At 45.1% G+C, this 11,336-nt stretch overlaps 1 protein-coding gene across 2 annotated transcripts in view; it reads right to left on the bottom strand.

Moving 5' to 3' along the window:
• Positions 1-11,336, bottom strand: part of LOC110494311 (receptor tyrosine-protein kinase erbB-3) — a 35,035-nt gene that overhangs the window by 4,399 nt on the left and 19,300 nt on the right. The window contains exons 8-22 of one of the 2 annotated variants that reach the window (XM_036950395.2): positions 11,095-11,208; positions 10,841-10,958; positions 8,070-8,143; positions 7,867-7,957; positions 7,080-7,097; positions 6,233-6,450; positions 5,976-6,108; positions 5,768-5,861; positions 5,422-5,576; positions 5,276-5,329; positions 2,376-2,517; positions 2,119-2,238; positions 1,869-1,967; positions 313-498; positions 65-220 (exon numbers count right to left, since the gene is read on the bottom strand). In XM_036950395.2, the coding sequence (XP_036806290.2) occupies positions 65-220; positions 313-498; positions 1,869-1,967; positions 2,119-2,238; positions 2,376-2,517; positions 5,276-5,329; positions 5,422-5,576; positions 5,768-5,861; positions 5,976-6,108; positions 6,233-6,450; positions 7,080-7,097; positions 7,867-7,957; positions 8,070-8,143; positions 10,841-10,958; positions 11,095-11,208 (1,772 nt within the window). The remainder of the gene's footprint in view (positions 1-64; positions 221-312; positions 499-1,868; positions 1,968-2,118; positions 2,239-2,375; positions 2,518-5,275; positions 5,330-5,421; positions 5,577-5,767; positions 5,862-5,975; positions 6,109-6,232; positions 6,451-7,079; positions 7,098-7,866; positions 7,958-8,069; positions 8,144-10,840; positions 10,959-11,094; positions 11,209-11,336) is intronic. The other variant, XM_036950396.2, reaches the window with a different exon arrangement.

The raw sequence follows: 11,336 nt of genomic DNA on the forward strand, positions 1-11,336 counted from the left end.
GGCTGAGACATTGTCCATGACAAGTTATTCCGGACTATGGGACCTAACCAAGAAGCCAACACACCTTGACCTCATTGTAGAAGTACTTCTTGTCGTCAGGGTATAGCAGGTCTGCGATGCCATAGTCAGAGATCTGGACCATGTAGTCACTTTTCAAGAGAACATTCCTGGCTGCCAGGTTTCTGTGGACCATCCTGTGTTCCTCCAAATAGTACATACCCTGACGGGGGAGAGGACACACACCTCAGTCGCATAAACAATATGCAACATGCACGCATACACAACCACATACACACACACACGGTATCTCACCTTGGCAATCTGCACACACCAGTTGAGCAGCCTCTGTGGGTCCAGGCTATCCCTGTAGTGCCTGATGTGCTCCAGTAAGGACCCCTGAGTGCTGAGCTGGGTGACCAGCTGGAGACTTGCACCTGGACAGACGCCTAAGAGCCTGACTATGTACTGGTGGTCCAAGCTACCCATCGCCAACATGTGCTGCATGGGTTATTAGAAAAATCTGCATTAGTAAACAGAGTCAAGCTAAGTGTTATCAGGTCAGTTATGATTTGAAGGGGAAGATGTTCTTGATAATGGGTATGTGAGATATACACCACCGTTCAAAAGTTTAGGGTCACTTAGAAATGTCCTTTTGAAAGAAAAGCACATTTTTTTGTCCATTAAAATAACATCAAATTGATCAGAAATACAGTGTAGACATTGTTAATGTTGTTAATGACTATTGTAGCTGGAAACGGCAGATTGTTAATGGAATATCTACATAGGTGTACAGAGGCCCATTATCAGCAAACATCACTCCTGTGTTCCAATGGCATGTTGTGTGAGCTAATCCAAGTTTATCATTTTTAAAAGGCTAATTGATCATTAGAAAACCCTTTTGCAATTATGTTAGCACAGCTGAAAACTGTTGATCTGATTAAAGAAGCAAAAAAACTGGCCTTCTTTAAACTAGTTGAGTATCTGGCGCAACAGCATTTGTGGGTTCAATTACAGGCTCAAAAAGGCAAGAAACAAAGAACTTGCTTCTGAAACTCGTCGGTCTATTATTTTTCTGAGAAATTAAGACTATAGGAGGCCCCGATGCACAACTGAGAAAGAGGACAAGTACATTAGATTGTCCAGTTTGACAAACAGATGCCTCACAAGTCCTCAACTGGCAGCTTCATTAAATACAGTGAGGGAAAAAAGTATTTGATCCCCTGCTGATTTTGTACGTTTGCCCACTTTTCCCTCATTAAAATGCAAATTAATGTATAACATTTTTGACATGAGTTTTTCTGGATTTTTTTGTTGTTATTCTGTCTCTCACTGTTCAAATAAACCTACCATTAAAATTATAGACGGATAATTTCTTTGTCAGTGGACAAACGTACAAAATCAGCAGGGGATCAAATACTTTTTTCCCCTCACTGTAGTACCCGCAAAACACCAGGCTCAATGTCAACAGTGAAGTGGCGACTCCAGGATGCTGGCCTTCTAAGCAGAGTTGCAAAGAAAAAGCCATATCTCAGACTGGCCAATAAAAATAAAAGATTAAGATGGGCAAAATAACACAGACACTGGACAGAGGAACTCTGCCTAGAAGGATAAACTTGGATTAGTTAACACAACGTGCCATTGGAACACAGGAGTGATGTTTGCTGATAATGGGCCTCTGTACACCTATGTAGATGTTCCATAAAAAAATCAGCCGTTTCCAGCTACAATAGTCCTTAACCACATTAACAATGTCTACACTGTATTTCGGATCAATTTAATGACAAAAAAAATGTGCTTTTCTTTCAAAAACAAGGACATTTCTAAGTGACCCCAAACTTTTGAACGGTAGTGTAAATATATTTTCTTACGTCTGTGATCTCATGGAAGGTCTGCCGCCCCGTTCGATCATGAATAGTCTTTATGGCCACGGGGATCTTCACTGAATCTCCCTCAGGAATCCAAATGCCCTGAGAAAGGTGGAGGAAAAGACAGAGGGAGAGGGGTTACCTCACAATGAAACAAAGAAAAGGTAAGAAACACAATTTGGTAAATGGTAGAAAGGTGCAGTGATGATGAAAATAGGGGGTTTAAGAGGCCAACGGTTGATGTTGTAATCACCTTGTGGATGGAGCCAAACACCCCGGTGCCCAGCAGCTTGATCTTACGGAGCTCCTTGACCTTCAGGATCCTCGCATGAACTTTGACCCCCTTCTCACCAGGGTCCAAGGGCTCTAAACTCTACAGACCAACACAAATGCACAGAGTTAATATCAGGACATATCAAGACAATAACACACACGCACAGACAGTGCTATAAAAAAATCCTTATTTTCTCTCTCTCTCTCACTCACACACACCCTCTCTCCCCTCCCCACCTCTCCACTCGCCAGGTATCTCCTCATGGCTCTCTTGCGCCGGATGGCAAGACCTCGGCGGTACAGAACACTCATCACAAAGATAGAGATGCCCACTATCACCACTGCCAAAACTCCCAGAACAATGCCTATAATGGGTTGGCTGGAAAGAGACACAGGAAGAGGTATTAGCCAATCAGCAGCTGATATTCAGTTCATTCAAAAATAATTTAGACTCCTTGACTTTTTCCACATTTTGCTAATACTTATTCTAGAGAGTATTATAATGACAAAGCAATAACAGTTTAATGAAATGTTGGCAAATTCAATTGATTGGACATGATTTGGAAAGGCACACACCGGTCTTTATAAGGTCCCACAGCTGACAGTGCATGTCAGAGCAAAAACCAAGGAATTGTCCGCAGAGCTCCAAGACAGGATTGTGTCGAGGCACCGATATGGGAAGGGTACCAAACATTTCGGCAGCATTGAAGGTCCCCAAGAACACAATGGCCTCCATAATTCTTAAATGGAAGAAGTTTGGAACCACCAAGACTCTTCCTAGAGCGGGCCACCTGGCCAAAATGAGCAATCAGGGGAGAAGGGCCTTGGTCAGGAAGATGACCAAGACCCCGACGGTCATTCTGACAGAGCTCCAGAGTTCCTCTGTTTAGATGGGAGAACCTTCCAGAAGGAGAACCATCTCTGCATAACTCCTCCAATCAGGCCTTTATAGTAGAGTGGCCAGACGGAAGCTACTCCTCAGTAAAAGGACTCTCGGAACATGAGAAAAAATATTCTCGGGTCTGATGAAACCAAGATCAAACTCTTTGGCTTGAATGCCAAGCGTCACATCTGGAGGAAACCTGACACCATCCCTACGGTCATGAATGGTGGTGGCAGCATCATGCTGTGGGGATGTTTTTCAGTGGCAGAGACTGGGAGACTAATCAGGATCAAGGGAAAGATGAACAGAGCAAAGTACAGAGAGAGGTCCTTGAGAAAAAACTGCTCCAGAGCACTCAGGATCTCAGACTGGGGCGAAGGTTCACCTTCCAACAGGACAACAACACTAAGCACACAGCCAAGATAATGCAGGAGGGGCTTTGGGACAAGTCTCTGAATGTCTTTGAGTGGCCCAGCAAGAGCCTGGACTTGAACCTGATCAAACATCTCTGGAGAGACCTTAAAGTAGCTGTGCAGCAACACACCCCATCCAACCTAACAGAGCTTGAGAGGATTTGCAGCGACGAATGGGAGAAACTCCCCAAATACAGGTGTGCCAAGCTTGTAGCGTAATACCAAAGAAGACTTGAAGATGTAATTGCTGCCAAAGATGCTTCAACAAAGCACTGTGTAAAGGGTCTGAATACTTACAGTACCAGTCAGAAGTTTGGACACACCTACTCATTCAAGGGTTTTTCTTTATTTTTACTATTGACTACATTGTAGCCATCAACACTAGGAAATAACACATATGGAATCGTGTAGTAACCAAAAAAAGTGTCAAATAAATCAAAATATATTTTATATCTGAGATTCTTCAAAGTAGCCATCCTTTGCCTTGATGACAGCTTTGCACACTCTTGGCATTCTCTCAACCAGCTTCATGAGGTAGTCACTTGGAATGCATTTCAATTAACAGGTGTGCCTTGTTTAAAGTTAATTTGTGGAATTTATTTCCTTCTTAATGAATTTGATCCAATCAGTTGTGTTGTGACAAGGTAGGGATGGTATATTATTGTAAAAGACCAAGTCCATATTATTGCAAGAACAGCTCAAATAAGCAAAGACAAATGACGGTCCATCATTACTTTAAGACATGCAGGTCAGTCAATTCGGAAAATTTCCAGAACTTTGAAAGTTTCTTCAAGTGCAGTCGCAAAAACCATCACACCCTATGATGAAACTGGCTCTTACAAGGATTACCACAGGAAAGGAAGACCCAGAGTTACCTCTGCTGTAGAGGATAAGTTCATTACAGTTACCAGCCTCAGAAATTGCAGCCCAAGTAAATGCTTCACAGAGTTCAAGTGACAGACACATCTCAATATCAACTGCTCAGAGGAGACTGTATGAATCAGTTCTTCAAGGTAGAAACCACTACTAAAGGACACCAATAGGAAGAAGAGACTTGCTTGGGCCAAGATTCACGAGCAATGGACATTAGACCGGTGGAAATCTGTTCTTTGGTCTGATGAGTCCAAATTTGAGATATTTGGTTCCAACTGCTGTGTCTTTGTGAGATGCTGAGTAGGTGAACGGATGATCTCTGCATGTGCGGTTCCTACCGTGAAGCATGGAGGAGGAGGTGTGATGGTGTGGGGGTGCTGTGCAAGTGACACTGTCAGTGATTTATTTAGAATTCAAGGTACACTTAACCAGCATGGCTACCACAGTATTCTGCAGCGATACACCACCCATCCGGTTTGCGCTTAGTGGGACTATCATTTGTTTTTCAACAGGACAATGACAAAACACACCTCCAGGCTGTGTAAGGACTATTTGACCAATAAGGAGAGTGATGGAGTGCTGCATCAGATGCTCTGGCCTCCACATGTCTTCACTATTATTCTAAAATGTAGAAAATAGTACAAATAAAGAAAAACCCTTGAATGAGCAGGTGTGTCCAAACTTTTGACTGGTACTGTATGTAAATGTGATATTTCAGTTTTTGCTTTGTCGTTATAGTGTTAGATTGATTAGGGAAAAAAACGATTTGATCAATTTTAGATCAAGGCTGTAACGTAACAAAATGTGGAAAAAGTCAAGGGGTCTAAATACTTTCCGAATGCACCGTACAATAATGAAGATTGCTGTGCTCTAGACTAGAGAACACAGAACACACTTTAATTGTAATTACATTGAGGCGATATCAGGTTGTCAGTCACAGGTGGAGAAAAGACAGAGGCTCCACTCACCTAGTGGTTAATCTGGACGAGTCCAAACAGTCCCCAATGCCTGGCCCTGAGCAACTGAAAACACAGAACAGAGAGATATTTAACACGCATGCACACACACACACACACACACACACCCCTCCACCATTCTCTGACTCGTTTCTCACCCCTGGGTGCAGTTGAGGTGGCAGGGCTCACAGCGTCTCTGCTGGTTGGGGTACTTAAAGATGAGACCTTTCTCCCCCATCACTCCCTCAGGGCATGAGGACACACAGTGGGGACCGTCCCTCAGACTGGCACACATCACACACTTATTAGCTCCCTGCAGTGACAGAGAGGTTAGAGAGAGGACAATTTCCATGTAACTGTGGTCCAAAATATCATCCACAAGGTGGCAGTAAAGCGCTACATTTCAGATAGTCCTGAGAATTTTGAGAGACACTTTTCAACTGATCCCTCTGAGCTTATGTCTTTTTATGACGCATTGAGAGATATGGTCAGAGGTGTGCATACCGGTCCTGTGCAGGTGAACCGTCCCTCCTGGACCTCACACTCTGAGTGACAGGGCATGCATTCGCCCTTTGGACCTGCAAACTCACGACCCTCCCTGGAGAAAAACAGAGATTGAGATTGAAAAATAGGTTGAAAACATAGTCACACACACACATTGAGACATGCTCTACATTATAATAAAGATACATTGTTTTGACTGACTACTGACCCAGTGAGAAATCTGCACTGATGGACACAGGTTCCTCCTCGGTTGAAGTTCTTACAGGACATACACTGGTCCGGACCAGGACCCCAACACCCCTCCAACGAACACAGTGGGTCACACATGTGCCCCTCCTCAACTACACACACACACAAACAGACAAATACGCAAAAAACTATTAGTTCTTCACTAGTTTACCTGCCATATTCACTCAATGATTTTGAGATTTCACCCAGTCTCTCTCCTCAGTCCCCCTGTCTCACCACACTGGCTCTGGAGACGATTCTCCTTGACGTCAATGTTCTTCTGGCGGCGCTGTGGGCGGGAGCTGCTGCTGAAGAGGCGTGTCCAGTTGACGGTGTGGTGGTAGCACAGCTTCTTGTTTCCTGTGATGTAGACGCCGCCGTCGTTGATCCTCCGCAGCGAGCGCAGCCCCAGAGATGTCAGGGACGGGATGCGCATCACCAGCAGGGAGTAGCCCCTGAATAAGAGGGAGGAGTCAATAACGCAGGAGGAGGAAGATGAGCAGGGCAGAGGGGTAGAGAGGCAGTGGGAGAGTGGGTCAAAGGTGAGGGAGCAGGGAGAGGAGAACCATCAGGGTGGAGGGAATGGAGGATACTTCAGACAAAATATGTACAAATGTATACTTTAGCTGGGAACATCAAGTCAGGACAGATAAAAAAATGAATCGCACATTCGTCATTGCTGCTCCCAAACACTAATTGTCTACCAGCAGACAGAAAATGTGTATGTTGCTATGTAGGGAATGTATATATCATTGTCTTTGAGATTAGTTTGATCAATACCACCTATTCACCCAGTGACTCCCAGTACCCAACTCTTCACTTATACGTAGAAGTGTGTATGGTCATATGGTATGATCAAGTTCAAAGTACAATCATGAGGATAGTGGTTACCTTATACCTCAACACAAATCCCTCACCCACCACCACCAACTGAGACACTTCTCATACAGTTCAAGACTCAACACATAACCAATTCTGAGTAAAATGTTGCTTAGCATAGTCACAGGTGATAAGGAGGACATTGTGTAAGTATGATGTCATACCAGGAAGATTAATAAAACAGCTGTCACAAACACTACTGTACCTTTTAGAGCGCCCTCCTCTGATGGGACAAACAAGACAGAGAGAGAGACAGAAGAGACAGAAGAGACAGCGAGACAGAGACAGAATAGATAGAGAGACAGAAGAGACAGAGAGACAGAGAGACAGAAGAGACAGAGACAGAAGAGACAGAGAGACAGAGAGACAGAAGAGACAGAGAGACAGAAGAGACAGAGACAGAAGAGACAGAAGAGACAGGAGAGACAGAGAGAGAAGAGACAGAGAGACAGAGAGACAGAGAGACAGAGAGAGAAGAGAGAGAGAGACAGAAGAGACAGAAGAGACAGAAGACAGAGAGACAGAGAGAGAAGAGACAGAGAGACAGAAGAGACAGAAGAGACAAGAGAGACAGAGAGACAGAGAGAGAAGAGACAGAGACAGAAGAGACAGAAGACAGAGAGACAGAGAGAGAAGAGACAGAGAGACAGAGAGAGAAGAGACATAGAGACAGAAGAGACAGAGAGACAGAAGAGACAGAAGAGACAGAAGAGACAGAGACAGAAGAGACAGAAGAGACAGAGAGGAGAACAGAGTAGAGAATGAGAAAAAGGGTGAAAGAGGATGAGAGATAAAGTGGTGACAAGACACACAAGACACAACAGGTCAGTCTATGCATGCATGTCTACAATGCAGTTGAACACAGATGGAAATGGTGATGGGTTCAGTGTACACATACTGTAGAATGTGAACAAGATATGTCTTTAGTGCAGAGAGACAGAGACACAAGTATAACGTCAGACAGTGAGGGAGACAGACAGACAGATTGTCACCTGTAAAGGGTTCTTCCTTGTATGGTTGTCAAGTTGGAGAACACTGACAGGTCTGTCAGAGTTTCCGGCCATGACTGGATACTCAGAATGTCTGGCAACCGGAGAAGGTGTGTTACAAACACAGAACACCATACAAACACACCACTAAACTGACACATGCACTTGAAACTTCAACACACACACACATTCATACACACACATACCTGTGATCTCTCGCACAGTTCTGAAGATCTTCAGTTTCTCTGGATCCAAAGCTGTGATGTTGTTGTAGGGATCACTGTGTGCAGAAGATCAACCAACAGAGAAGTAGTGAGGACCAAAGAAAAGGGAACAAATTGACATTACTGTGTCATTTTGAATATACAGATGTAGGATCTTCATTTGAGACAGTTTGCTACAGCAGGAAAACGAACCTGCAGAAACAGGACTTGTGAATTATTATCTGGATTATAATTAATGGATTTTTTTTGTAGGGGAGACAGAGAGACAGAAGAGACAGAGACAGACAGAGACAGAAGAGACAGAGAGACAGAAGAGACAGAGAGACAGAAGAGACAGAGACAGAAGAGACAGGAGAGACAGAGAGACAGAGAGACAGAGAGACAGAGAGAGAAGAGACAGAGAGAGAAGAGACAGAAGAGACAGGAGAGACAGAGAGACAGAGAGAGAAGAGACAGGAGAGACAGGAGAGACAGCGAGACAGAGAGACAGAAGAGACAGGAGAGACAGAGAGACAGAGACAGAAGAGACAGGAGAGACAGAGACAGAAGAGACAGAGAGACAGAGACAGAAGAGACAGGAGAGACAGAGACAGAAGAGACAGGAGAGACAGAGAGAGAAGAGACAGGAGAGACAGAGAGAGAAGAGACAGGAGAGACAGAGAGAGAAGAGACAGGAGAGACAGGAGAGACAGAAGAGACAGAGACAGAAGAGACAGGAGAGACAGAGAGAGAAGAGACAGGAGAGACAGGAGAGACAGAGACAGAAGAGACAGAGACAGAAGAGACAGAGACAGAAGAGACAGGAGAGACAGAGAGACAGAGACAGAAGAGACAGGAGAGACAGAGAGAGAAGAGACAGGAGAGACAGAGAGAGAAGAGACAGGAGAGACAGAGAGAGAAGAGACAGGAGAGACAGAAGAGACAGAGACAGAAGAGACAGGAGAGACAGAGAGACAGAAGAGACAGAGACAGAAGAGACAGAAGAGACAGAGACAGAAGAGACAGAGAGACAGAGACAGGAGAGACAGAGAGACAGATACATTTTTCATTAGGGCAAATCAAGTCTGACATTTTAAAGTGGAAATTAGAAACCTTAAAAAATATAAAAAATATATACATATTTTACCCCTTTTTCTCTCCAATTTCGTGGTATCCAATTGTTGTAGTAGCTACTATCTTGTCTCATCGCTACAACTCGGGAGAGACGAAGGTTGAAAGTCATGCGTCCTCCGATACACAACCCAACCAAGCACGCATCCAGCAGCCAGCAGGAGGAATCACCGTGTACCTGGCCGCCTTGGTTAGCGCGCACTGCACCCGGCCCGCCACAGGAGTCGCTGGTGCGCGATGAGACAAGGACACCCCTACCGACCAAGCCCTCCCTAACCCGGACGACGCTAGGCCAAGTCGCGGCCGGTTACGACAGAGCCTGGGCGCGAACCCAGGGACTCTGATGGCACAGCTGGCGCTGCAGTACAGCGCCCTTAACCACTGCGCCACCAGGGAGGCCAGAATACTTTTTTAACCTTGAATAGACTACAAGTTTGCATTTCGTACTGTGCAGGAAAATTCTCAGCAACAAATCTTAATCAAATTAAGATCCTACATCTGTTCATTGAGTGTATAAAAAATTAGGAACACCTGCTCTTTATTTAATAGACTGACCAGGTGAATCCAGGTGAACGTTAGGATCCTTTATTGATGTCACATGTTAAATTCCCTTCAATCAGTGTAGATGAAGGGAGGAGACAGGTTAAAGATGGATTTTAAGCCTTGAGACAATTAAGACATGGATGATGTGTGTGCCATTCAGGGGGTGAATCGGCAAAACAAAATATGGAAGTGCCTTTGAATGGGTTATGGTAGTAGGTGCCAGGCGCACCGGTTGAGTGTGTCAAGAACTGCAATGCTGGTGTTAGCTGTGCCACTAGAGATTCTGGGTTTGAGTCCAGGCTCTGTCACAGCCGGCTGCGACCAGGATACCCATTGGGCGGCGCACAATTGCCCCAGCGTCATCTGAGTTAGGGGAGGGTTTGGCCGGCAGGGTTGTCCTGGTCCCATCGCGCACTAGCGACTCCTGCGGCGGACCGGGCGCAGTGCACGCTGACATGGTCGCCATGTGCACGGCCAGGTGTACAGTGTTTCCTCCGACACATTGGTGCGGCTGGCTTCCGGGTTAAGTGGGCATCGGTTGGATTGCGCTTCTGAGGACGCACGCCTTTCCCGAGTCTGTACGGGAGTTGCAGCGATGAGACAAGACTGTAACTACCAATTGGATACCAGGAAATTAGGGAGAAAAAGGGGTAAAAGTAACATAAAAAAACAAGAAATATATAAAAATTACATTTTAAAAAGAACTGCAACGCTGCTGGGTTTTTCACACTCAACAGTTTCCTATGTCAGTTTCCCATATCAAGAATGGTCCACCACTCAAAGAACATCCAGCCAACTTGATACAACTGTGGGAAGCATTGGAGTCAACATGCATCCCTTCGACCCTTTATAGAGTCCATGCCTCGACAAATTGAGGCTGTTCTGAAGGAAAAGGGGGGTGCAACTCAATATTAGGAAATGTATTTAATAGAGAGAGATAGAGGTGAAAGGTAGGAGAGAGAGTGCTGAAAGCATGTTGGGCCAGATTGGAAACTATACTGGCAGCGGTACATTGTACATGTGCTCCAGCTGCAGTGTCTTAGATCATTAAACCACCTCAGGCCATGCCATTTTGATAGGACATTGCAACTGTCACTCACCCTTTGATCCCGGTGACCAGAAAGTGAAGGCTGCCCTGGATCTTGGTGCAGTTGATGAAACTGTCAATGTTCTGAGAGTCCACTGTCTGTCTAGAGGCTGTGCCTGTTCCTTGACAAGCTAGAGAGGAGAGGAAATCATTCATAAAGCCAAAGTTTCACTACATCAGTGAAAAGGACAGGTTGCTGGAGTAGAGGACACTACAGATCTGTGATATTTGATGGGTGTACAGTATGTGTGGACACTGGACAGGTACCTTTGGGACAGAGGCCTCCACAGGGCTCACACCTCTTCACTCCTTTCTTCTCCACCTCCGTCTTATAAGGGGGGCAGCTGCTCACACACGAGCTCCCGTCCACCACAAAATTAGCTGTGGAGGAATGAGAGACAGAGAAAGAGTGGGGCAGAGGGACAGACAAATCATTAGAATCCATAGGAAAATACACAGGGAGATTGGACCATGCTAGAAATTGATAGATTGAATGTAGTCATGATGGT

Source organism: Oncorhynchus mykiss, chromosome 17 (genome assembly GCF_057628025.1).
Source record: "Oncorhynchus mykiss isolate SJ-2025 chromosome 17, ASM5762802v1, whole genome shotgun sequence".
In the NCBI taxonomy this organism is placed as follows: domain Eukaryota; kingdom Metazoa; phylum Chordata; class Actinopteri; order Salmoniformes; family Salmonidae; genus Oncorhynchus; species Oncorhynchus mykiss.